Source organism: Schistocerca serialis, chromosome 2, assembly GCF_023864345.2.
Source record: "Schistocerca serialis cubense isolate TAMUIC-IGC-003099 chromosome 2, iqSchSeri2.2, whole genome shotgun sequence".
Taxonomy (NCBI): domain Eukaryota; kingdom Metazoa; phylum Arthropoda; class Insecta; order Orthoptera; family Acrididae; genus Schistocerca; species Schistocerca serialis.
In genome coordinates this window covers 827816449-827844163 of record NC_064639.1, presented here as the reverse complement: position 1 = coordinate 827844163, position 27715 = coordinate 827816449, and the positions used below count along the sequence as shown (strand labels likewise).

The window sequence follows — 27715 nt, the reverse complement described above, 5'->3', positions numbered from 1 at the left end:
GGCACAACTTGACTAGAAGAAGGGATCGGTTGGTAGGACATGTTCTGAGGCATCAAGGGATCACCAATCTAGTATTGGAGGGCAGCGTGGAGGGTAAAAATTGTAGAGGGATACCAAGAGGTGAATACACTAAACAGATTCAGAAGGATGTAGGTTGCAGTAGGTACTGGGAGATGAAGAACCTTGCACAGGATAGAGTAGCAGGGAGAGCAGCATCAAACCATCTCAGGACTGAAGACGACAACAACAACCACAACCCTGTACTCATCTGACCAGTAGGCCAGTTCTTCCTACCACTGTACATTATATCTAATGTCAGTCTATTCATTTTCCTTTATAAATTATTTAACCTACTTACCTAATTAAGAAATCTAATATTCCATATTCTGACGTGTAGAAAGCCATTTTTATTTTTTTTATGACATCCTCCTGAGTTGTTATTGCCTGGAAATCTGAATGGAGGTTTATTTTACATTCAGAATATTTTACCCGAAAGAACCACGTCATCATTAAACCATACAGTAGAGCTGCACACTCTTTGGAAATAAATTTCAGCTGTAATTTCCATTTGCTTTAAACTGCTCACAGTACCAACCGAATAACGCCGTGGTAGCTAATGTTGCTGTGCCAGATCAGGTAATCATCCTCAGACTGGTGGCCCTGCAATTTCTCAAAAGGTGGCTGCCCCTCCTCAGGAACTAATGCCTAGAGTTCTGTAAATGCCAAGTTTAAATTTCAAGCACAACTGTTAAATATATCAGATTAATTATCTGTTTGTGGTTTTTTCCAAAATAAATTATTATTATAATGATATAAAGTTCCCTGATCCCTGTCTTATAGATAAAAAGTTGCTAACGAGGTTAGGCTTATTTAAAGTCAGCTCTGTTTGTTGACAAGAGATTTAAAATACTTCTGTAGTTAATAGCAATCCTATTTTTAAGGCAATTATGGAGCTTCTGTTCAGGATTGTTTAACATTAATTTTTATTTGTACAACAGACAATGCATACACAGGTGTGCAATCAATACTACGAGGGTGGTTTGAAAAGTTCTCAGAATCACCACAAGAGGTCAGCACTAGCGCAACGAATTGTTCACAAGATGTTCATTGGACTGTTGCCTGTAAACATGTACAATGTCAGTGCTATTGGAAGAGAGCTGTGGCGGTTACGTGGTTCTGTCGTTTCCGTGTAGTGATTAGTGAAGATGGAAGAAATAGAGATTTGAGCAGTAATTAAGCACTTTGTAAAGAAAGGTATGAAAGCAAAGGACATTCATGCTGATTTCCATAATACACTGGGGGACTCTGCTCCTTCATATTCAACTGTTGCCAAGAGGACAATTGAATTTAAATTTGGTCACGAGTGCTTAGATGATGATCCGCACAGTGGTCGGCCAAGACGTGTCACAACCCCAGAAATCATTGCAAAAGTGCACAAAATGGTCATGCAGGATTGCCAGTTGAAAGTGCATGAAATTGCTCATGCTTGCCAGATGTCATCTGAAGAATTAGAAACGAGAAAAATTATCTGCAAGATGAGTGCCACAACTGTTCACACTGGATCAAAAATGTATGAGAGTGGACATATCTGAACAATGTTTGCCCTGTTCTAGGAGAAATGACCAAGGTTTCTTGCACTGGTTTGTGGCCACAGATGAAACTTGTGTGCACTACTGTACCCTAGAGATAAAATAACAGTCAAAGCAGTGGAAACATGCTGATTCTCTGCCACCAAAGAAAGCAAAGACAATTTCTTTGGCAGGAAAGGTCATGGCATCAGTGTTCTGAAATGCGAAGGGAATTCTGTTTGTGGGTTATCTCCCCAAGCAATTACTGGAGAATACTAGGCTAACCTCCTGGAAGGTCAGGTTTAGTAAGGAAGAAAGTCATCTTCCATCAAGACAATATGCGCCCGCACGCATGTGCTGTCGCCATGGCAAAATTACATGAACTAAGATATGAATTGTTGGCACACCTGCCTTATTCACCTGATATGGCTCCATCAGACTTCCATCTTTTCCCAAAACTGAAAATTTTTCTATGTGGACGAAGATTCACTTCAAATTATGAATTGGTAGCCGGAGTTGACAACTATTTTGGAGACATGGAGGAAACTCATTTTCGAGATGGTATCAAGGCACTGGAACATCATTGGACAAAGTGCTACAAGGAGACTACATTGAAAAATAAAAATAAAAGTTTCACTGATGTAAGTGCTTTTTTGTATTCCGCTCTGAGAACTTTTCAAACCACCCTTTTATATATGTTAAAGTTATTTATCATTTGCCCAGAGGACGTAAACTATATTTGCCTGATTCTACAACCATTGATGATGATGATGATTTGGTGGACTGTAAAAACATTTATCACTTACGTGAGTTCACTTTCGCTGTCTATATCAGGCTAAATAAGTTCTGAATCTGTTCAGTTTTAACTTTGCTGTACTGAATATTTTTGTGTACTGCAATGAACACTGCTGACTTAAATTCTGACTTATTTCTGTAAATCATCTCCCACATCTCTTGAAAGATTTTGGAACTTTGTACTTTGGATGTAGTCCCATTCCTGGTGTCTAACTTGAACTTAGAGTGCATGCTGTCCAGCAGAAAGATGAATTATATTACTGTGATGCAAACACTTTGCCATTAACTATTGCCGTCTTGATAAGATTATTCTTTCATTTGTCATCACTTCACTTATGGCAGTCTTTTACTTAGCACCCAAATAAGTCCGCAGCTCGTGTTCTAGCGGCTAGCGTTGCTGTCTCGGGGTCCTGGGTTTGGTTCCTGGCCGGGTCAGGGATTTTATCTCCCTGGAGACTGAGTGTTTGCATTGTCCTCATCATCTCATCATCATTCGGGAAGTGTGGAGACTGGAAATGGAAAGATTTGGAACTTGTACAGGTGCTGATGACCATGATGCTGAGTGCCCCATGAACCATCATCATCATCATCAATATCCAAATAAACAGTTACCTTCAAAAGATCTCCAGATATGAGCATGATGTTAATCTTGTGTTTGAATGCCAAGTCAGTATTGACTGCAGACTATACCAGCAGCAGGAAAAGCTGGTGACCTTTGTGTCCACTCCAGCCTATATTACTGAATTACTGTTATTTTCATGCACTGCCACCATATTAAATTATCAAGTACATACATGTAGCCACAGCCATGACTAGTTGACTTGATTTTAGAGAGTTAGCAACACATCTGCATTATTATTGCCATTAATGATGTCCTGTTTCTTCCACGACCCAGAACTTTTTTTACTTACTTGACTTAATTCCTTTGGCCCCTATGGGGGCATAGGGCATCCAGGAGAACTCGCCATCTGTCTCTGCCTTTGGCCATTTGCCTCAGTTCTGCCCAGGTCTTGCCAACTCTTTTTGCTTCCCCTTCCACTGTCCTCTTCCATGTGCCCCTTGGTCTTCCTCTCTTCCTTGTTCCCTGGGGATTCCATTCCAATGCTTTTTTCTCGATGGCTCCATCTAGTTTTCTCAAGGTGTGCCCCAACCAGCCCCACTTTATCTCTCGTATCTGGTCTTCTATAGGTATCTGGTTTGTTATTCGCCAGAGCTCCTCACTGCATATTTTTTCTGGCCACCAGATATTCATGATGTGTCGAAGACATCTATTTATGAAGCTTTGTAACTGGGGTGACCAGGCCATGAGGTGGCAGCCCCACCAGGACACTCGGGGGCTGTGGGCTGATAACCCGCACCACCAAAAAACAAATATCACAGAAACTAAGAAACAGCCGGATGGATCTTAAGGATATGACCTTTGGCCAGAAAAGGAAAACCCGTATCGGTTTTTGGAATGTAAGGACGTTGATAGAAGCAGGGAGGCTAAGACAGGTTGAAAAAGAGATGGAGAGATGGAGAACTATCGACTAGATATATTGGTACTAAGTGAAGTAAGGGGGCCAAAATCTGGGGAATTCCAAACACAAAATGGTGGAGTGTTGCTGTATGCGGGTCAGACAGGTGAGAACGCGATGCATAGGAATGGTGTAGGGCTCTTACTACCTAAAAGCAGCAAGAAGAGCTTACTGGAGTGGAAACCAGTCTCAGAAGGGATAATAACCGCATGCTTTAAAACAAATGTGCAATATACCACTGTAATTCAATGCTATGCACCTATTGAAATAGCTAAAGGAGAATTAAAAGATGCATTTTATACAGAGCTTAACGGAGTCCTTAGACAAACAAATTCTGGGGACATAAAAATTTTAATGGGTGACTTGAACGCAAAAGTTGGTTCAGAAAATGAAGGGCTTGAACATATCATGGGCGTGCATGGCATGGGGATCAGGAATTTAAAAGGTGAACTGTTGATAGATACATGCGCTGAACATGACCTAGTCATTGGAGGCATATTGTTTCCACATCGTAACTGCCATAAGATAATGTGGGTTTCTCCAGACCATGTTACCGAAAGTCAAATAAACCACATAGCCATAAGCCGCAAGTTCCGACACTCTCTGTTAGATGTCAGAAATAGAAGAGGGGCAGATGTTGGAAGTGACCACCACCTAGTTTTGGCGGAATTCAGATTGAAGATAGTGGCAAATAGAACCAAGCTCAATCACAGATGCAAGAAAATAGATGTGGCAAGGTTAAAAGACCAACAGATCAAAGAAACATTTGCCCTTGAACTACAAAACAGATTTAAGGTCCTCTCTGAAGAAAACTTATGGAAGAGGGAATTGAAACATGCTGGCAAAAAATCAAAGAAAGTTATTTAGATGTGGAAGAAAAAATCTTGGGATTTAAGGCACATCAAAGGAAGGAATGGATCTCCGGTGCAACATGGAATGAAATCAGCCACAGAAAAGAACTAAAACTTAAGTTAAATTTTTGTAAGACAAGAGCGCAGAAGAGCGAAGCACATAAAGAATACACGGAGGCGAACAAAAAAGTGAAAATATTGCTACGTCGAGATAAAAGGAAATGGATAGATGAGCAAGCAAAATTGGCAGAAGAGGCAGCAAGACAAGGAAATATGAAAGAGCTCTACAATATTACCAAACGGTCGTCAATAAAGAACTTCAGACATGAAGTACCAGTTAAGAACAAGGATGGGGTGATGCTTACAACTCAACAGGCACATCCACAGAGATGGGAGGAGCACTTCAAGGAACTGTTAAATTGTGAAGACAACCAAGAGGAACAGGTAAGAGATGTTCCAGAGGAAGTCTAAGAAGATCAAGATATAAATTTGCAGTGCCCCACAATGGACAAAATTAGGATTGCCTTGAAAACACTAAAAAATACAAAGGCTCCAAGCCTAGACAACATAGCACTGGAGCTCTTAAAAGCCGATATTGAAAGTACTGTTAAAATGCTCCATCCTTTGCTGAAGCTTATTTGGCTTGAAGAGAAATCTCCAAAGGAGTGGAAAAATGGTTTGGTGGTAAAGCTCCCAAAAAAAAGGGAAATTTGTCAGACTGGAACAACTGGTGTGGTATTACATTGTTGTCAGTGCCCAGTAAGGTCCTCACCAGAATTAATTTAAGCAGAATTAAAGAATCCCTTGAAAAGCGACTGCGTAAAGAACAGGCCGGTTTTAGGGCACAACGCAGTTGTGTTGATCTTATTAACACTCTTAGGATCATTTTAGAGCAAAGCAAAGAATTCCAAGCAACCATGCACCTGGCATTCATTGATTTTCAAAAGGCCTTCGATTCCGTGAAACATAAAATGCTTTGGCAGGTGTTGCAGAAGTATGGCATACCACAGAAGATCTTAAACATCATAAAAGATCTATATGATGGCTACAATTGCTGCGTACTCCTCAAGGGAAATATAACAGAGCCCATAAAAGTAACAACTGGAGTCCGGCAGGGTTGCATTTTGTCACCAACACTTTTTCTACTTGTTCTAGACTCTGTTATGAGAAGAGTCACAGCAGGCAGGAGATGAGGAATCCAGTGGGGGATCCATGAATGTCTGGAGGATTTGGATTTTGCAGACGACATAGTTTTATTAGCTCCAAGGCTGACTGATATGCAAGCTAAATTAAACTTGCAGAAACTGCTGGCCTCAAGATAAATACAGGCGAAACAAAGGAAAGGAGAGTAAATTCAGGGATCATGGAGGTGCCATTGTTAATAGGTGAGCAGCGGGTGGAAACTGTCCACTCATTCCTGTATCTGGGTAGTATAGTGGCGGAAGATGGTGGAACTGGAGATGACGTGAAAAACCGCATTAAAAAGGCAAATGCTGCCTTCATACAATTGTATCCAATATGGAATAATAGAAATATCACGTACAAAACAAAAATCCGTATTTTTAATACAAATGTGAAGGCTGTCCTTCTGTATGCCAGTGAAAGCTGGAAAATGGATAAAAAGATAACATCCCAGAACTTTTTTCAGTGAGTCAAACTTTTCTCTATGTTGGGGTGTGCTAGAGCACTGCACCCATGTAAACAGTGTTCATGCTTCATCGCTTGCTATGCACACAGTGTGGAAGCATATGGCCAGCATTTTCCTCCCTCACCACTGAGAAGACATGCAGTCGTTGAGTGTTGGGATGCATTTAGAAACATAGGTGTCAGTTTTTCTTGTTTGCTAGGAGAAAGTGTGTGCTATGTGCCTGAGATTCACCAGATATTACCACAATGACTGAGTATAATTATGTATAATGAAAATTATAGTGATAATCAAATACTGAATGTTACTGGAGGTCATTGATTTAGCAGTGGGACTGAAAATTTGTGTGAATGAATGGATAATGAAATAATGCTTGTATTCAGTCTGCAGCTAAAACCCCACTGACAGTGAGAGATATTTTGAACAGATTTAATGGTAAATATGAGTGTAGAGAATGTGGCACCTGATTATAATTGTCAACTTTGTTTATAATTAATTTTAAAAAAATCCTTCAATGTAGCTACAAAGTAGGCTTTCGTGAATAAATTGAGTGAATGTACTAATAGCACAAATTACAGATGATGTTAACAGCACTGACCAGAAAGAGGAAGGTAAGTGCAAGATGTAGTGGCAAGTGCAAGTGAGCTAGAGTGTGTAACATCTGCATGGCTGTGGGTAGTGCTCACTCGATTGTGTCATTAGGCGAGGCAGCATCAGTCGTCGTCAGGAACTTCCACTGTGCTGTGGGAAGCTTATTCACACTGTCACACACCACAGCTGTAAGTAGACTACTCTGATACTCTGACGGGTCACAAGTCTGCAGGGCTTTAGTACTGACTCCTCCTCATCACATTATATGTCACTTGTTCTCTCATGCTTGCTTTTAGTGCCGTGTTTAGTTTACATATCATGGGGTTCTTTATGTGCACCTGCTTCCATACTGCATTGTGTTTCTGTTTTGCACCTGCTTTATAATGGGCGTAGGGATCCCAAAACTTAAAATTTTGTGGTATCTAAAGTAAATAGGAAAGAAACACTCTAAAAAGTAATTCATATTATGTAAATAATTATGTGATTCATTTCTTGAAATAAGAAAATTACTAACAGAAAAACACAGAGAAGCATTCTTGAATATAAACACTTGGAAACAAATTGCCCTTGCTTTTAGAATTAAAGGGAAATGGAGAAATGGTTAGTCGTGCAAGATGATAAATGATAGTGAGCAGGTGGAAAATTTGTGAGCATCCCAGATCAGATGAGCTGTAACAACTTATATCACATAACTGTTAGATAATAGAGATTATATTTACATTTCTGAGAAGTTGATGTTCTGGTTTTCTGAAGGCAGCCAGTGAGACAGAGAAATAAGAGTGTTTTTAAGGGGGATAAGTTGTCAAAAGTGGCAGATGTGAGAAGATGAGAGGGTTGGAGAAAAAAGATGATGAAAAGAGGATGAAAGAAAGGGTAGAGAGACAACTAACAAGGAGATGAAGCTTCCTGTGACAAGATGATATGGCAATACTGGAAGAGATACACACATCGTGGAGAGAAGTGTAACTAAGAGGAAGCAGATCATGCAGTCCAAGCACATGTTGGAGATAAGATTTTCATATGTGGAATTATGGTTGCTCCTGCTTGAAAACAGTCTCTGGTATTGCATTGCCAGGCATCCTCTTTAGTCTGTATTATCTCCACCCATTCATTCTTTCTTTTGGAAAGAATCTATGTAGTAAGCAACACAGTGAACATGTTTGAGCAATGTTAATAGTGAATGTCTGAGAAAGACCTTCACACAATCAGATGCTTTAGAATTGACACAGGTGAAATACATATGTTACAATATGGTATTTGGGGAAAGTTTGCAATGGGAATTGCCTGCAAAACATTCTGAGAGAAAATTTCGCAGATGCTCATGTGGTTTTGCAAAATTCAATAAATGACAGAAAACTACTGTGGCAAAATAGAAATACTCAGGAAACATGTACCAGTCAGTACAACTGGTGTTCTGTTTGTTGACACATGAATTAGAGCATTTGATCTGTGGTATAACTTCGGCATTTTCATAATGCAATTTATTCTCACCATACATTTGCCACAGTGGTAACATTGCATCACATTTTTTTTCAGAACCATGTCTTCTTTCATTTATCAAGTTACATAGGTCCCATTTAGAATGTCAATTATTAGATTTTTGAAATGTTTAACATGGATGGTTCTACACAAAGAACCAGTTTAGTGGCAGTTTACTTTCTAATATATTTCATTTTATATCTTATGGGCCCAAGAACTTATTTTGTGGACCTTAAGAGGAAATAAGTTTTAACTGTGTGAAACAGATTAACATATTATTTGCTCATAAGAGTAACAAGTAGAATCCTGTATTGTGAATCAGGGAAATAAGTTAGATGCACATTGAACCCATGCTCAGATTTAATGACTGTCTTTAATATGAGCAGTTTTTGGGTAATTTTACACACCTGTCTTGGCAATTTCCCCATCTAAACTCCAGAAAGATGACATACTGAAAGTTGCCTCCTGTCTTATTTTTGGGTTAAAATAATGATTGGAGAGCATCTGACCACAGAAATATTACGTAAATGCTAAATATAAATGAAAGAAATCAGGTTTCTGCATCATGACATTATTAACGCTAATAAAGAAGTTATAGTTTGCAAAACATTTTGAATACCACTTACATAGCCACCAAAAACTTCCATTTTATGTGAAATTCTCTGTTATCAGCTCTACATTATGTTTTGCCCTTTAAATCTGGAAGGTGGCCATTGGTCTTGATGAGTTGATATTGTTCCAGGGCAAACAAAGGAATGAATGCATTGTTGCACTTTGGAATTGTGCTTTACATTCCTTTGGTCTGTAAAAGGAATATAGCTACAAGCAAGGAGAAAAGCAGTTATTGTTCACATAAATAATGTTTATTGGGTGATACAAACGAAGGACTAAGAATATCCATGCCCCTTACTGAAGATAATTTACAGCTGCAGGTATGGATTAGGGATAACTTTAATAGATGTTACTTTCCCTTACATGTTTTTATTAACAAATAATACAGATACATATTTAAATGTCTGCTTAAACTACACCCAAAAGTTAGTCAATTTGTTGAGTACCGTGTAAAACACGATGATGCAATTTTTGTTAATACTTTCCGAAAAATGATATTGTTCAACATTGAAAACTTAATATTGTTTGTCAATTCAAAAACTAAATAAGCTTTCTGTGTTGTTGTACATTCAGTGATAGGCAGATCCTGTTTGTTTCAGTAATTTGTGATCTCTGCTCTGTGCGCATATACTGCAGATATTCTCATATAAATTGATTTCCTGTGACACATACTTTGGCATCTAAAGATCTGAAACAGCAGTAATTCAGAAGCTTACTCCAGAAATAATATTAGAAGAGTGGCCTACAATGAAATTACAATCAAATAATTATTTTTTAAAAAAAAAAAAAAAATCTGCCTGCAGGACTTGGCAGATCAGCAGCACACATGTAAAAACACACTGAAGACTGTAACAGAAACGTAATTCTGAAAAACAGAATGGGGCAAGTTCATGTGATGGTTATGTGTGAAGAAAGAGATTTTGAAGAACAAAGTGTTGTTGAAGTGTGACTCTTTCTCAGTAAACATAAGATGACTGGACTAAATTTTAGGTCACAAATTGAAGCATATCTGAAATTAAGTATTTAAAAAAATCAGGAAAGTCAACCACTCATATGCAGATGGATGATGGATAGAGCATAGAGGCACTTACAGTCCACAAAGGAAAATAATGGGAAAAAAACCTTGTGAATCCGCAAAATTGTGCAGTGGTAGGGAGGCACAGACAATATACCTAAAATGATAACCGGTGGGGTGGCAAACTCGAGGTAGGGTGGGGGAGGGGCATTTTCTTATGTTTCCTTTGGATAACTCGATAACAGCAGCTTCTTGCGAAAATGTTTTCCAGAACAAAATTAAACTACAAAGAAATGGCCCTTTTTTTTTTTTTTTTTTTTTTTTTTTGCTGGGATTAGTGGCTTCCGCATTGCAATGGATGGAAGAATAGCAGATTATTAAAAATACTCTTTTAATTGTATAAAATTAGTGATTATTGTTAAGTGAAGTCGGTTAAGAATCAGTACAGTATTAAATGTGTGTATGTCATCTAAGCACAGTAGAATCATATTAAGAGATAAATTGTGTTCTGGAGGTCTAAGAGGGTAGGGGGTGGAGGCTAGAAATGTGAGGGAAGGTAGATCACTGGATTGTGGTCATGCACTTCTTTCCTTTGCAGGGCTGCAAACTAAAGAGCAAGCAGGTGAATCCCTACATTTTTTATACCCAATTAAGTCACAAAATTACAACCACCCTCTGTAGTGTGCCTTATGAATCACTGGCACAGATATTTACAATACATGGAATACAGATATGAGCTATTAATAATACTAGTACAGGAAACACATGTGGGCAGACTATGTGTAAATCTCTGCACACTATTCTACACTGCTATAAAGTAAATCCGTTGTTAGTCATCCTGTTCAACAGCTGTGGCATTCTTTTGGGAAAGGCAGTTTCACCCCCATGAGCACTGCCTTATTTTCACTTTACAGACTGACTATACCTCCCCAGCATTTCTTGTCCAATTGTGTTATATGAGTAGATAAAATTTCTTCATTGTGCTCATTTATATAGTGGAGTTTTTATGCTTATTGAGCGTTTGCTTATGTACAGTTGTTAAGTGGGCACTTTTATGTAAAATACATCCCTATAAACGATGACTGAGAAGCATTTAATTTGTAAATATGGTGTCAGTGGCCTATGAAGTGTCAGCAGGAAAGGGATTGGCTTGGTAAATATGGCTCTTTTGTGTTGTTTGTCATTGACACCATATTGTAAAGACATGTAACCATGTTGTAGACAGGTGGTGGCGAATTAACGAATGGCCAGAAAGTTATGTGCACTTTTTTCACCAATAACTGCGTTACTGTTACACTGCATAATTCTCTTCCATTCAGGAATTCATGGCATGTGTAGAGTGGGCTGCATTGCGCCGAGCCGCTTACCGTGCCTCTACAGTGTATCTTGCAAAATGGATGTGAATATGTCTGATGGAATAGTACTGATCATATTCAGGTCTTGAACAGTAATTTGTTGTGATGCATTACTTGCCTTATGTTAAAAATCTGAAGTTCCATAACTCATGGGTGACCTCCACCTGTTGCATATGCAACCAATTTAAGTCTTTGGGCCTCTTCAGACGTTGGGACATCTGAGGTTGACGTGAAGCATTTTAAACCTCTCATGTTATAAAAAGTATTGCAGCCATTGACAACTGAGACAATGAAACAGATATTGTGAAACACACATTGACAGCATGTTACACTTGGGGCAGTCTCTTCAGTGTGGTAAATAGATTTCAGTTGCTGCTGTTGAGGTTTTTTATGTAATAGTGCACTGTACGACTGTAATTGAGTACAAGGAAAAGAGTCACATTAGATAACAAAACAAAGACAATATGGGATATAGTGAAGGAGAAGACCGATAAAACCAGACGTGAAGAGGGGCAAATAGCATTAAGAGTAAATGATACATTGGTGACAGATGAGTATAGTCGGCCCCCTGTAGTTGAGTGGTCAGGGTGACAGACTGTCAATCCTAAGGGCCCGGGTTCGATTCCTGTCTGGGTCGGAGATTTTCTCTGCTCCGGGACTGGGTGTTGTGTTGTCCTAATCATCATCATTTCATCCCCATTGACACACAAGTCACCGAAGTGGCGTCAAATCACATTTCAAGTAACTTCCATAACATGAATTTGACCCTCACTACCCCAGCAGAAGTATTGTCCATCGTAAAATCTTTAAAATCAAAAACATCTAGTGGGTATGACGAAATATCAACAAAGTTAATTAAAGAATGTGGTTCTGAGTTAAGTAACATATTAAGCTATCTGTGTAACCAGTTGTTTATCAGTGGAATATTTCCTGAATGGTTAAAATGTGCTGAAGTTAAGCCACTGTTTAAGAAGGGAGATAAAGAAATAGCATCAAATTTCCATCCAGTTTCACTTTTGCCAGCATTCTCAAAAATTTTACAAGGTGTACAATTTTGCTTCCGCCATTTTTTCCCCAACATTTGAGGCTTTAATGAAACAAATTGGTTACACTTGTATCATTCAAAGTATTTTCCATCACTGGCCACTACTTTTTCCCATCTTTTGGGCAGTGTACGAATCACACATAGAAAAAATTGTTCATCTTTTGAAGCGATCCACAAATCGATCCAATTTGTGACTTCTTCATGAGATCGGAAGTGTTGGTCAGCCAGGCCATGCCCCATTGATCTAAACAGGTGATAGTCAGAGGGAGCAATGTCTGGAGAAAATGGCAGGTGGAGTAGGACTTCCCATTTTAACGTTTCCAAGTACATTTTGACCTCTGCAACACGGGCTTGAGCGTTGTTGTGCTGCAAAATAACTTTATCATGCCTCTCACTGTATTGTGGCCGTTTGTCTTTTAATGCTCTGCTCAAACACATTAATTGTGTTCGACAGCAGGCACCTGTGATCGTTCCGCTTGGTTTTAACACCTCATAGTTCACAATGCCGAGCTGGTCCCACCAAATGCAGAACATGATCTTAGAGTCGTTAATATTCGGTTTGGCCGTTGACGTGGAAGTATGGTTGGGATATCCCCCTAATTTTTTGCATTTAGGGTTATCGTAATGAACCCATTTTTCATCCCTGGTCACAATGTGATGAAGAAATCCCTTCCGTTTTTGCCTCTGAAGCAACTGTTCACTAAGACACAAACACCGTTCAATGTCTCTTGGTTTCAGCTCACATGGGACCTAAGTTCCTTCTTTCTGAATCATGCCCATAGCTTTGAGACATTTTGAAATGGCTTGCTGTGTCACTCCCATTAATCATGCCAGTTCTTCTTGAGTTTGATGCGAGTCTTCACTCAGGAATGTCGCCAATTCTGCATCTTCGGAAACATTCTCTCTGCCACCACTATGCCAGTCTAACATGATAAAATCACCGATATTGAAGCTTTGAAACCACTCATGACATGTTCTTTGACCAATAGCATCCTTACCGTACGTACTTGAGAGCATTCAATGAGACTCAGCCACTGTTTTCTTCATATGGAAATGAAACAGTAACACCTCTCGCAAATGACAAGAATTAGGCTCGTAAACCGACATTTTCAATCAAGAACAACTTTACGATGCAGACACAAATTGACTAATGTAGAGTGAGGTTATGTTGACCGAGGTCCAAGCTAACTGCCTGGCGTCTGCAATCTGTTTCTTTTGACCGCTACTTACCGTTGTCGCCACCTATTGGCAAACGGCGGAAGCAAAGTTGTACACCTTGTAGAAAAGATAATGTACAATCAGCTTTATAACCATCTTATCGCAAATAACATAATGTCAAAGTTGCAGGTCGGATTTCTAAAGGGTTCTGATATTGAGAAGGCCAGCTACACTTACAGTGAAAATGTACTTAATTCATTAGACAAAAAATTGCAGGCAAGTGGTATATTTTGTGCTCTGTCAAAGGCATTTGACTGTGTAAATCGCAATATCCTTTTAAGTAAATTAACATATTATGGTGTGACAGGAAATGCTGCAAAATGGTTCAAATCTTGTATCTCTGGCAGGAAACAGAGGGTGTTATTAGGAAAGAGACATGTATTAAGCTATCAGGCATCATCCAACTGGGAACTAATTACATGTGGGGTCTCACAAGATTCCATCTTAGTTCCCTTACTTTTTCTTGTGTATATCAATGACCTTTCATCAGTAACATTACCAGATGCCAAGTTTGTTTTGTTTGCCAATGATACAAACTTTGCAATAAATAGCAGTCAAGTGTAGTCTTAGAAAGATCGGCTAATTAAATATTTGTGGATATTAACCACTGGTTCCTAGCCAACTCCTTGTCACTAAACTTTGAAAAAACACACTACATGACCTTCACAACTTGTAAGGTATGTCCCATGAGTAGATGCCTAACATATGATGACAAGCAGATAGAAGAAGTGGACAGTGTTAAATTCTTGGGATTACAGCTTGATAATGAATTCGATTGGGAGGAGAACACCATAGGACTGCTGAAGTGTCTAAACAAATCTCTATTTGCAATGCGAATTCTGTCAGACATAGGGGATATAAAAATGAAAAGGCTGGCATACTATGCTTACTTTCACGCTAATGTCATATGGTATTATTTTTTGGGGTAATTCATCAAGCCAAGCTAAAGTTTTCCAGGCACATAAATGTGCAATAAGAGTAGTGTGAACTCAAGAACATCATGCAGAGGCCTGTTTAGGGAACTAGTGATACATGCAGAGGCCTGTTTAGGGAACTAGTGATACTAACTACTGCTTCCCAATGTATTTATTCCTTAATGAAATTTGTCATTAAAAATATATCACTTTTTCAAACCAACAGCTCAGTTCATGGAATCAATACTAGAAATAAGAATAATCTTCACAAGGATTTAAAGTCACTTACTCTTGTACAAAAAGGTGTGCATTATTCAGGAACACACATTTGCAGTAACTTAACAACAACCATAAAAAGCATAACAACCAATGAGATTCAGTTTAAGTGAAGCCTAAAGGATTTATTGGTGGCCAACTCCTTCTACTCCATTGATGAATTGCTCAGTAGAACCAACTGATTTTGTGTGTGTGTGTGGGGGGGGGGGGGGGGGGGGGGGGTCACGTGCACTTGTGTGTGTGTGTGTGTATATAGTACAATCTAACTTCTGCACCATTTCAGTGCAGTAATGTGTTCATTGTAAATAAGTATTGTACTAGTTCTGTTATATGTTCATTACCGTATAAACAAAAAAACTTTTTTTATTTATTTTAAATTTAGTGCATTAATGCGATGTAAATGAGTGTTGTAACATGATCCTTTCATATAGTGTCCAGATAAAAATAAAATATGATGATCATTTCACTTGGGGAGCTGTGGAAGGTTCATTAGCTTATTTGTTTTAGTTGTAAATATTTGTCTTGTATTATTGTTTTTCTGACATGTTCTACATCCTGGAGGACCTCCTCACTATGGATCAATTGGAATGAAAGTAAATCTGTAAATCTAATCTAACCAATTTAGTTCAGTGATGTTATTTTGTCTATTCACAAAAGATATCTGGACAAGAAATGCTGGAGAGGTATAGTCTGTCTGTCTAAACTGAAAATTGAGCAGTGCTCGTGGTAGGAGAAGTTACCTTTCCCGAAAGAACGCTGCAGCTGCTGTATGGGGTGACCAAGAATAGATTTACAGTGTAGAACAGTGTGCAGACATTTACATAGAGTCTGTCCATACATGTTTTTTGCACTAGTATTATTAAGAACTTATCCCCCCCTTTTGGGCGTATCTCTGCCCGTGATCCATAAAGGGCACTACAGAAGGTTCGTGTAACTTTGTGAAACACCCTGTAGTACCTTCTTATGGTGTAATTGGGTAGAAACAGTGTGGGGACTTGCTCTTCAGTTTGTAGGCCTATGGAGGAGGGAAGTCCTCAGCCACAATCCAGTAAGCTACCTTCCCTCGCACTTCTGCCCTCCACCCCACCCCCTCCCCCCTATTAGACACCCAGCACACAAATTTTCCCTTAATATGACTCTTACTGTACTTAGATGAGGTACACACATTTAATATTTATTGTTGAACCATTTCATTTAACAATAATCATTAATTTTATGCCATTAAAACAATACTTTTAATAATCAGTGATTCTTCCATCCATTGCAACTTGGAAACTATTAATCCAAGAGAAAAATAAACAGGGCTTTTTTTAAAAGGAAATTGAATGTAGTTTGATTTTGTGTTGCGAAACATTTTCACTAGAAGCTGCGGTTTTGGTGTTATTCAAGAAAAACTCATAAAAGTTACCTTTAAACGTCCCCCACCCTTTCCCCCTATGCTCAGACTCCACTGGTCAGGATCTGTAGTATATTGTTCATGGCCTTCCCTGTTATTACTGCACTAATCAACCCTTTTTGGGTCTTTGTTGACTGGACTGTTATTACGTCACAAAATTTCACTAACTATTGAGCTACATAAGCACTCTTTCTCGTGTGTAAGTACAGACACACAGTACCATCTATAAGAAATTTAATAAATGAGTTCAGTTTCAAACCAACAATTCTTGAATATTTTCTCTCTCTCTCTCTCTCTCTCTCTCTCTCTCTCTCTCTCTCTCTCTCTTAGCATTTAAGTTTGAGAGGAGAATTTCAATTCCCTCACAGCCTTTGGGGAACCAGAGCCCTAAGTTGAAATCTCATTGGTAGAGCCAGCAGCTGGAAGTCGTAATATATGCCCTGGGGGAAAAAAAAAAAATAATAACACCCTTCAGCCACCACTATTGCTGACGTCATTTACTTCAGCCCTGTGGACGTTTGCCACATATAGAGATCTACGATAGGGAATTAAATGGCGATACATCAGAAGTCAACAACTCCAGCAAGGAAATCAATAGCAGTCCCCAGATTATGACATTGACAGTAGATTTAATTACCACGAAGTTGGAACAGATCAGAAAGAGAAATGTTGAATGGAAAGCTGGGAATAGGGGGGAAAAAATTGTGACAAAATGTCAGTTGCATGTTACCTTCATTGTCCAAATCTAGATAACCTAGGACTTACTTGGTAATTAATATAGTTATCTTCAAACACTCTACCAGTTCAACAAAGCTAAACAGAGAGAGAAAATGTCCGACTTCCAGGCTTCTCTAAGCATTGCAGATCTCATCCATGTACTGGTACGTTTTCCTGCATATTTCTGAATTTCATCTATCCAGTTTCCGTTGCATTGTTATCTCAGTCTATTCTTATCTCTTGGAACCCATTAAAAGATATACCTGAGGATAACTACCATCTGTACATCTAACTGTATGTTCCACTCGCCTCCATTTCATTTTAATTTGCAATAATTTTATTTGTTCCCTGAGCCATTTGTTTGACTTCCTGTCTCTTGGTGATTCCTAACATTCATTTCTCCATTTCTTGCTTAGGAGCTCTGTGTTTTGAATGTCATTTTTGAATGCTTTCTCACTGTGAGAAGTCAAAATTTGCTATTGCTTACTATCTGCTTCAGTCACATTAAATGTTTGGTTTTGAAAAACTTGTTAGCTTCTCTAACCACTTCAGCTCATATGTCATCAGTAAACTGAAGCTGATTCAGGCACACTCGATCAGTGTATTTTCCTCAACCTCTTTTTAGTTTATGGATAGTTTAGTGATGTGATAAGAAATCTCCTTGCCTGCCTTCTGTTCCAGTCCTAAGTCTCCCACTATCCAGATGAAGTCCAAGAGAAGCTTTATGACTTATATGTATATTCAAACAATGGAAACACACACACCAGTGTGTGTGTGTGTGTGTGTGTGTGTGTGTGTGTGTGTGTGTGTGTGTGTGTTGTATAATTCAGAAGGCCACCACTATTGCTCCATTCTGTAATTTTGTTCACAACTTGCAAATAATCCATTTTGTACTATCTACTTCTAAAACAACATGTTATTTTGGTGAGTACCATGTATGTTACACAGAGTATGCTGATAGACATAGTTTTCCATCCCTTGCCTATGTCCTTTATTGTGAAAGTCTAAAATGGTTTAAAACTGTGATGAACTGTAAAATTTATTTGCTGTTTGATATAATATAGTCCGTTTCATGTTTAGTTAATTTAGCCTAGCAAATTCATTTTTCTATTTGTTTTTTAAACATCTGTTAACAATAAACATGTTGTCATCTTTGGCAAATTGTGCTAATGTATGACCTCTGTAATTTCCTGTACTGGTCCCAAAACTTCTAACTGCATAGTCATTATTGAAATTGTCTTTCTTTTGTATTAAGATCCGCAGTATCATTTTGTAGTGGGGTTTGTTTTGCTGCCAGTTACCAGTGCCTCCAACGTCCCGTATTTGACTCAAGGGAAGGAATACTAGGAGTTGTGGGCTGAAGGAAGTCTGACACTGGCTTTATAACATACCTAGCTACTATTCTCCCCACATTTTGCTACGTGACATTTGCAAAAGCTGAGTCTGCTACTTTTTATTTAGAGACAATAAGTTCCTGAACTCCAGGAATCAAAGATATAGCAATGGAATAGGAATAGGGTTAACTACCCCAAGGTAGTGTTATAGGTGCTTTGCTGTTCCTTATCTATAGAAACGATTTGGAGACAATCTGAGCAGCTGTATTCAGTTGTTTGCGGATGACGCTGTCATTTATTGACTAAAAAGTCATCACAAGATCAAAACAAACTGCAAAACGATTTAGAAAAAATATCTGAATGGTGTGAAAAGTGGCAGTTGATCCTAAATGACAAAAAGTGTGAGGTCATCCACAGAGTGCTAAAAGGAATTTGTGAACTTCGGTTACACGATAAATCGGTCTAATCTAAAAGCCGTAAATTCAACTAAATACCTAGGTATTACAATTATGAACAACTTAAATTTAAAGGAACACATAGAAAATGTTTTATTGGCAGGACTCGTAGAAAATGTAACAGACCTACTAAGGAGGCTGCCTACACTACGCTTGTCTGTCCTTTTTTAGAATACTGCTGCGCTGTGTGGGATCCTTACCACATAGGATTGACAGAGTATATCGAAAAAGTTCAAAGAAAGGCAGCAAGTTTTGTATTATCGTGAAATATGGGACAGAGTGCCACAGAAATGATACAGGATTTGGGCTGGACGTCATTAAAAGAAAGGCGTTTTTCATTGCGACGCAATGTTCTCACGATATCCCTATCACCAACTTTCTCCTCCAAATGTGATAATATTTTGTTGACACTGACATACATAGGGAGGAACGATCACCACAATAAAATAAGGGAAATCAGAGCTTGTACTGAAAGATATAGGTGTTCATTCTCTCTGCATGCTATACGAGATTGGAATAATAGATAATTGTGAAGGTGGTTCCTCTGCCAAGCACTTAAATGTTATTTGCAGAGTATCCATGTAGATGTAGATGAACTAGCATCAGAATACTTTTCTCTGTGTGGTGCTTTTATTTTAGCCAAGATTGCAATCTAAGAATAAGCTCATAGCTCGATACTAGTTTAGTATTAACATACAGAGTTTGGTTATGCAGCTGTAGCCTTTGGTTATGCATCATCTTGAATTTGAACATAGGAAAGGTGACCATCAGTACAGAGGCAACACTTAAAAATACACTCAACAATATGTGTGGAAAATTACCTAATAATCATTGGTATTGGCTTGTTTGTTGGGCAATATGCCATCATCAAAACTAAATCCCACTTGTAATTTTTTTCCACAGGAGCAGAAAATTCAAATCACATGCTTCCAGTCTGTCACTCAAAATCCACATGGAGATTCTCCACAATTCAGACAGCTGGAAGTACCTCTACATATAGAACCAACGGTGTCACTATCTACACCAAATATTCAGGTAGAATTACAGAGATGAAGTTTCATTTCAATATAGATACTTTTTTTTAATGTCTTTAAGATGTCTAATATTAAGTTATTAATTTTTAGTCAATGGCGGTACTGCCAGAAATTCTGTTTCAAGAAGAAAAGGATAGCTATGACAAAACAACAAAGATTCCTCATCTGAACTACATTGCACAGTTGAACAACAGAGCAGGTAATTGCTGATTAAATTCTTGTATGTAAAATGATGTCAGACAGACAAATGTGGCTATATTTAAGACAAGCACTTAGAAAAGTAGCTTCAGTAAGGACAAGCATGTGTAATTTAAACGTTTCCACTATTTTTATGGTTGCAATGTTTGTAAACTGCCATATGCATTACAAATTGTTGTACTGCACACTGTTTGCCAGGTGATGTGTAGTGAGGATGCTTAATATTTCCATTTTCTCTGCTTTGTATTAGAATAGCTGAATAAAAATAAACTTCATTACATAAAACTTTCTGGTTTTTGCGACTTTTTCTAGCTGAAATGTGTGTGGGTCATTCAGTGAGTACTGCCCCCTAATATGTAAATTTTAATTCACAAGAAAACTCAAGTGAAATTTTCGTAGTATTCAGTGACAAATTTAGGAAAATAAAGCAGAATTCCCATTCAAGTTGTGCAGACTGAACAGTCTTTGCCACACATATATGTTCTTGCACTATCATGGAAATCGTCAGAGACTTTGATATGAAAATATGATTTAAGTATCTTCAGGGATTACATACTGGGTGTTTAGTGTAGTTAAGGTAGTTGTGCACTGGCTGCTCTTCTTTTGATCACTCAGAGACAGTCGTCTCACAGCTCCCATACATAAAATTCAGGGTTTCACCTTCAGCATTGAGGAATTCCAGCACATACACTTGTCTGATTCACATGCTAACATTAGCTGTTTCCTCAAGTACTACAGTGCTGAAGCTTACCAGTATTCCCAAAAACTTTAGAAAACGGTACTCTGGTACCAAACACCAAACTTTTGCTATGTTACTTCAGTACTGTATGTGTTGAAAGTAGGAAGTACTACTTTCTGACCAACCACCATAAATCCACATTGCTACTAGAACAGCTGTTCTCTTGATAATATCAATATAGTTTACAAGTTTTTTGGTTTATAGCAGAATTATATTTTTCTCTTTACATAATATTTTAACAACTTCCCTAGCTGCCTGTCAGGTTTGTGCACAAATTTAGTTGTTTGCTGTTTGGACTTCAACAAAACTGATCAGAACACACTGCATGTCACCCTTGTGATTGTTTGCTGGCATCATTAAACAACAAAACAGTCAACATAAATTCAAACCGAATAGAAACAGAATGCCAAAATGTAAAAAGTTATTAGTAAGAAGAATGCCATTAGACTGTGCACCTTGTGGACAAGTCTTAATAGGAACTTACTTATTTATGACCAGAGAGGGTACATAGACATTTTTCCAGTGAGATTTGACAAGCTGAATGGCATATCCCATGCTTTTAAGCTATTGTGTCGGTACCTGTTGATTAAATTATCTGACACACTAATATCAATTGCCTCCATTATTGAGCTGTTCCAAAAATTTGCTGCCTGCACCAATATGTGGTCTCTTTGTATTTCATTTCCTGCTCGCGGTTAGGGCAATGTTCAGCAGCAGCTGATCAAATTGTCTGCTCAAGTCTGATGTAATGCTTGTTTTCTTTAAAAAAAAAAATTTTTTTTTTTCAATAGTTGCTATAAGTTTCCCCAACATGCAACATTCATTTGCATGGCACATGGTATAAAGCTAGTTTTTGGAACCTCATATTATCTTTCACATAACCTTTCAGACCTTTTAATTTTGTTGGAGTATTTGATATACCTTAAAACAATATTTTGCCAGTATTCTCCCGATCTTCCCTGAAATGGCACCAGTGTATGGGAGGTATAAAATTCTGACTGCTTCTTCATTAATTGAAATACGAAAGTACCATCATCATGGCACAGGTGATGAATTTTTGGGACAGTGTAATAAAGGAGGCAATTGAAATTAGAAAGGTGGATAATTTAATTAACGAAGGCCGATGCTTTCTTTAAGTAAAGCATGGAGTGTGGCACCCAGTTTGCTTAGATCTTCTCAGACAACACTTCGATGCACTCTTACTAAGACTTTTTTCAGTAAAGTTTATTGTCTTGTGACATTCTTCTTACATATAACTATTTATGCTTTGAATTTCTTTTGATCATTTAAAGTTTAACAGCACCAGGAAACAACCTTAGAGGCATTTCCAGGTAAGAGAACTGGACCTGTGAGGACGAGTTGTGCTTGGATATCTCTGTCAGTAGAGCACTTGCCAACAAAAGGCAAAGGTCTCAGGTTCAAGTCATGGTCCGATTACAGTTTTAATCTGCCAGGAAGTTTCGATCACAAGGGTAGTCTGCATTATGTTCCATTCACAATTTGGTTGCAGTCCAAACAGCAAGCAATGAAATTTGCACTCGGCACAGTATAAAAACAACTAGAGAAGTTGTCGAGATATCATGATAGACAAAACTTGGCTGTAAATGCAAAAAACATATGAACCCTCAGTTTTTCTGAGAAAGTTTGTAGGGTAGCAGCCATATACATAAATCAACATATGTAATTATTGGAGAAAAAGCATGGAAGATTTGAAAGAAGCTTGCTTAATTGTCATCAGTATTCAGCAATAGGCAGCGCATTGGCCACGGAATAAAGTCTTCTTTGATTTAATAATTTAATGTCCCGTATAGAGCATTTCATGTTGTTTAATAGTGAGCCAATAGTAACTGATGTGTAATTTTTGAATTTGCTGAATGCAATTATTAGTGATAATCCTGCCTCTGAACTTTTATTATTTCTTCCAGTACTAACCCATGCCCTCTGCCGGATTACTGAGGCTGTATCTGGACCATTACTGACAGCTCTGGAAAAAAGGATAACTGCCAACGAGAAGCGGTGTCAAGAGCTACAGCGTGAAAAGGAGGCCCTACTGAAGTTAAGATCATCCAACCAATAAAGACTGCTTTACCTGTGATATGTGGAAACTGTGTGCTTGTGTTGTTACAAGGGGATGCAATGTGGACAAAATGAATTTAATATGTTGTGTATACCCCCACATTACAATAAATGTCAGCTAAAATCCTCTTCAGGAAAATCTTGAATACTGTTGTTTTGTAGATAATAGTTTGTGAGTGGTTCCACTTTCAACCATTCAAATCAACATTGTGATAAAGAGAAAAGGGTAACAGTGGTTACCATATCAAGTACCTGCAGTTGAATTATATGATACACCACACAATATAAGCTCACAAGACAAAATATTAGTCACCGTCTTACAAGAGTATGCTGGTCACTCTGGAGTGCTACGGGTGGTGTAGAACTGGTATCAGACATTCACGTGATCCTCCTCCACTGCCATAAGTCGTATGTGTGATGGTTTTATGGAATCAGTGCAGTAAGATGGGTCAGTGTGGAGACATTGCTAAATGTCTTTGGACCTACCAATGACCACATTGTGAATGACATTGCCAAATTTGTTGGTATATCAGTGTGGAGCGTCCAATGTTGACTAGGAGGAATAGTGTACCACCCAGACTTGTGATATGATGTAAGAAGAGATGTTGTAAAAAGATGCTAACCAAAGAATAACAGTAGGTTTAAAAAAATTACGTAAATTGCCACTGCCAATGAATGCAGATCCATCTCAACCAGTTTCTGACAGAACATTACAACAGGAAATGCGCACATTGGCTATTTGGAATGAGGTGCCTTGCGAAAGGCCATTTGATGTCTTCTGTAGACCAAACAACACAGAAACTGAACAGCAGCTGACTGGAGTTGTACAGTGTTGGCTGGTAAGATGTGATTTTGCCTCTTTCCAGTTATACAAGGCAGTGAGTGCACTGACAGCTTAATGAGGTGTTCAACCAGCAGTGTGTTGAGGCTGTAGTTCAGGTTAGAGGTGGTTTCATGATGCTTTGGGGGCCCGCTCATTCACACTGTGATTGCACTTTGTTTTACCCATTAAATCTCGCAATCTTAATCTCATAGAAAATGTTTGGGACTATTTGGAACAATGGGTGAAATGTGGTAATCAACATCTGTACAGTTTGGTAACTTCATCTGGACATGGCATACCTGAAGAAACTTGAGGCCGTTTTTGAGACTTGAGATAGCATTACGCAGTATTGTCAGGATGTCTCCTGGAAGTGACTAATTTTTTGTCAGGTGTGCATATATTGCCTCATACTGTGATATTATGATGCTGTGAAAAAAACTACACTGTCTGATTCTACCTAATGGCACCACTGAAACGGCAAATATAACCAACCATACCAAGAAATAGATGCAAAAATCAAATAACTATCATCATGTGCTTCATGTTCTGTTCTTGTCAGAGCCACAAATGAGAGCTCAGTTACCTGAAAGATGCTGAGGGTGAGGATTCCTCATATGCAGAATTTCATGGCAATAGCACGTACGTGAGATCTCATTTTAGCCCTTTCATTTCATTGTACTTCATTAATTAGTTGACAGTTGTTGACAACTGGAGCCTAATTTTCTGTGGTGTGTGTACCTATAACAATATGTTTGACATCTGCTGCATGAATACCACATCCCGAAGATATCAGAGTGTACTTTCTTAACGTGTTAGGGAGTGACAGACAGATGATAATAGTGTTAAAATTCCTGCCTGTTATTTTCTTTAGTTTCTTGAGCAATATTTTACATGCAATAGAAGTTTCTCCTTGATGCTAACATAATGATTAACCCATCAATGAGCACAGAAGAGGACAATTTTGAATAAATGAACTTATTCCTCTTATGTATGAAGATTGTTAGGAATGTAAGTTCCGCTGCCTGGTGCACGGAGGAGTTGGGAGTAGTTGCATAGTTTCATTATAGCTCTGTCTCCCAAAAATTCTTGGATTTTAGGTCTAACTGCTACACAAGATGTGATATTGAACTGTTGTTTGCCCCACAACTATAAATCAAAATGGCCACCATCATTAGAAAATCTCACTACCAATTAATTACTTGCTTTAATATACAAGGGCTGTTTTTTTCCCAACCTCCGATAGGCCATAAATAAAAGACAAGGTCATAGAAAACAATTATTTTATTACCAGAAGTTTTGTACACTTATGGTTACTTTTCAACGTAACCACCAAGAAGATTGACACATTTATCGTACCCGTGTATTTGGCGGAAGAGTTACACCAACACTACAAAGTTACTACAGTAGGAACTCTCCAATCAAACAGGAAGCATATTTAAGACATAATGAAGAACACGTCAAATCGAGAGCTATATTCATCAATGTTCTTGTTCACAGACCCATCAACAGTTAGGCCTTCAGTAACTTTGGTGTCCTACATAGGAAAAATGAAACCAAGTAAAAACTGTTGTCAACAATGCACCAAGATAAACGCACTGTTGGAGGAGAGAAGAATAAAACCAAGATAAATGCATATTACAATTCTACTAAAGGTGGTATTGATACCATTGATCAAATGGCACATATGTACACCTGCAAGAGGGCAAGAAAGAGATGGCCTCTATCTGTATTTTACGCTCTCATCGACATTTCTGCTATGAATGCAACCACCATATTCATCCAGCAACATCCAAGATGGAATGAAAAGAAATACAACAAACAGAAACTTTATCTTCTGCAAGCTGGGATGGAACTAGTGAAATTGCAGGTAGAAGAAAGAAGTGCCAATGCAAGAGGGTTATCTAACCAAATTGTTCAATCAATGGAGACTATTCTACAAAAGAAAATCAAAGAAGTGACAACAGAAGCACGTCAGCCTCCTGCAGGGAAAGGTCGGTGCCATATTTGTGTAAGAGAAGCTAAAACAAAGGAGCAGAAATAAAACAATCTAAGTAAACCGAAACAGTATTGTGGACAGTGTCATAAACATGTGTGTAACACACATTCAGAAAAAATTGTGAAGTGTGTCTCTTGCCTTGAAGTTGAGGACTCAGAGTGGTCTATTGTATATCAACACATCTATATTTTGTATTGTAATGTGTCAATTTTTTATTCACTCAATCCAATATTTATAACAATTAACAACATTTATAAACCAATGCCTTAATTAAAATACATAAACCATTTTGAAAGCTGTAATTTTTTGTCAGTAAACTTATTTAATACCTGTGGGCTTGCCGAACCTCCCACCCCCACCCCCCACAGGCATCCAAGTTAGAAAAAAAGGCTTGTGCGTCCTAGGGTTAGGGCAAGCCAAGTACTTCTCGACGCTTGACCTCGCAAGCGGGTACCATCAAATTTTTTACGGATGAGAAGGACAGAGACAAAACGGCATTCAGCTCAAATTATCAACATTACGAATACGAAAGAATGCTGATGGGACTGAAGGGAGCCTCAGGATGTTTCCAGAGACTGATGAATACAGTCTTGGCAGGTTTGCAAATTGTGAAATGTTTTGTATATTTAGACGACATAGTATGCTATGGGAAAAACCTGCAGGAGCATAACGAAAAGCTGCGGGAAATATTTGACAGGTTGCGAGAGCACAATTTGAAGCTGCAACCACACGAGTGTGAATTCCTGAAGAAGGAGGTAATCTTTCTAGGTCATTGTATTTATACAAAGGAATATCACCAGATATGGAGAAGGTGAAGTTCTTCCCACAACCAAGGCCAACCAAAGAATTGAAAGGGTTTCTCAGATTAATAGGTTATTACCACTGTTTCATTGCAAACCTTAGCAAAATTGTGAAACCTTTCCACGAGCTCTTAAAGAAAGGAGTGGAGTACCAATGGGGCGAATGACAGAACAATGCATTCGAGGAGCTGAAGGAGAAACTGATAAACCCTTCGCCACTTCAGTACCCTGATTTTACGAAACCATTTATCATCACAAGGGACACTATTAACGCAGCTGTGGTCGCTGTGTTATCACAAGGAAAGAAGGTTGGCGAAGAATTGCATATGCATCCAGAGCACTGAAGAAGGCAGAACTGAACTATAGTACAACAGAAAAGGAATTGTTGGCTATAGTCTACGTGGTAAAACAGTTTAGACCGTATGTATATGGCCAAAAGTTTACTGTGGTGACAGACCATAAGCCACTAACATGGATATTTAGTGTCAAAGATCAGAGTTCGAGACTCCTGAAGTGGAGACTGAAGCTCAAATATGGAGACAGACAAGATCTCCATAGCACAAGAAAGTGGCGAACAAAGTTCCATAAATGTGCGGCAAGCACAAGTGTCGGCTGAAGTAGAACAGGAAACAGATAGCTAAGAGGAAATTAGTCGCGAGGAAAAGGAGAATATACTAAAAGAGATGCATAAATCCCTTGGGAGGGCACCAGGAAATGCATAGGACGCTCGAAAGAATCAAGGCATGCAAGCAGTGGCGCGGAATGAAGCATGACATTGAAAACTACATTAGGAAATGTCCTTCATGTCAAAAGAATAAAAACACACAGATGAAAACAAGGATGCCCTTAGCAATTACAGACACAGAAAAATGCACGATGGTTGTAGTGGGTCCTCTAGATGTACCCAGAACAGGAAAAAGGTACATGTTAACATTTCAGGACGATTTAAGTAAGTTTACCTTGGCAGTTCCAATTGAAAGCAAGATGCCGAAACGGTAGCTGAAGCGTTTGTGGAAAACATTGTCTTAAGATATGGAATTCCATCAGTGTTGTTAACGGATCAGGGTTCAAATTTTCTGAGCAACATTTTTAAAAAAGTGTGTAAATTGTTGAGGGTTAAACACATACATACTACAGCTTACCACCCAGAATCAAATGGTGCACTAGAAAGAAGTCATAGAACACTTGCAGAATATCTCAGGCACTTTGTAACAGGAGATCAATGTTCTTGGAACAAATGGGTGCCATATGCAATTTTTGTGTTCA

General features: G+C 38.4%; 1 protein-coding gene across 4 annotated transcripts in view; it reads left to right on the top strand.

Moving 5' to 3' along the window:
* LOC126458090 (lys-63-specific deubiquitinase BRCC36-like) overlaps positions 1 to 22976 on the top strand; it is a 46018-nt gene extending 23042 nt beyond the window's left edge. For all 4 annotated transcript variants that reach the window (XM_050094910.1, XM_050094911.1, XM_050094912.1 and 1 more), the window contains 3 exons: positions 19687 to 19818; positions 19908 to 20016; positions 22680 to 22976. In XM_050094910.1, coding sequence (XP_049950867.1) covers positions 19687 to 19818; positions 19908 to 20016; positions 22680 to 22831 — 393 coding nt within the window. In that variant the 3' untranslated portion in view covers positions 22832 to 22976. The remainder of the gene's footprint in view (positions 1 to 19686; positions 19819 to 19907; positions 20017 to 22679) is intronic.
* The last annotated feature ends 4739 nt before the right edge of the window (positions 22977 to 27715 follow it).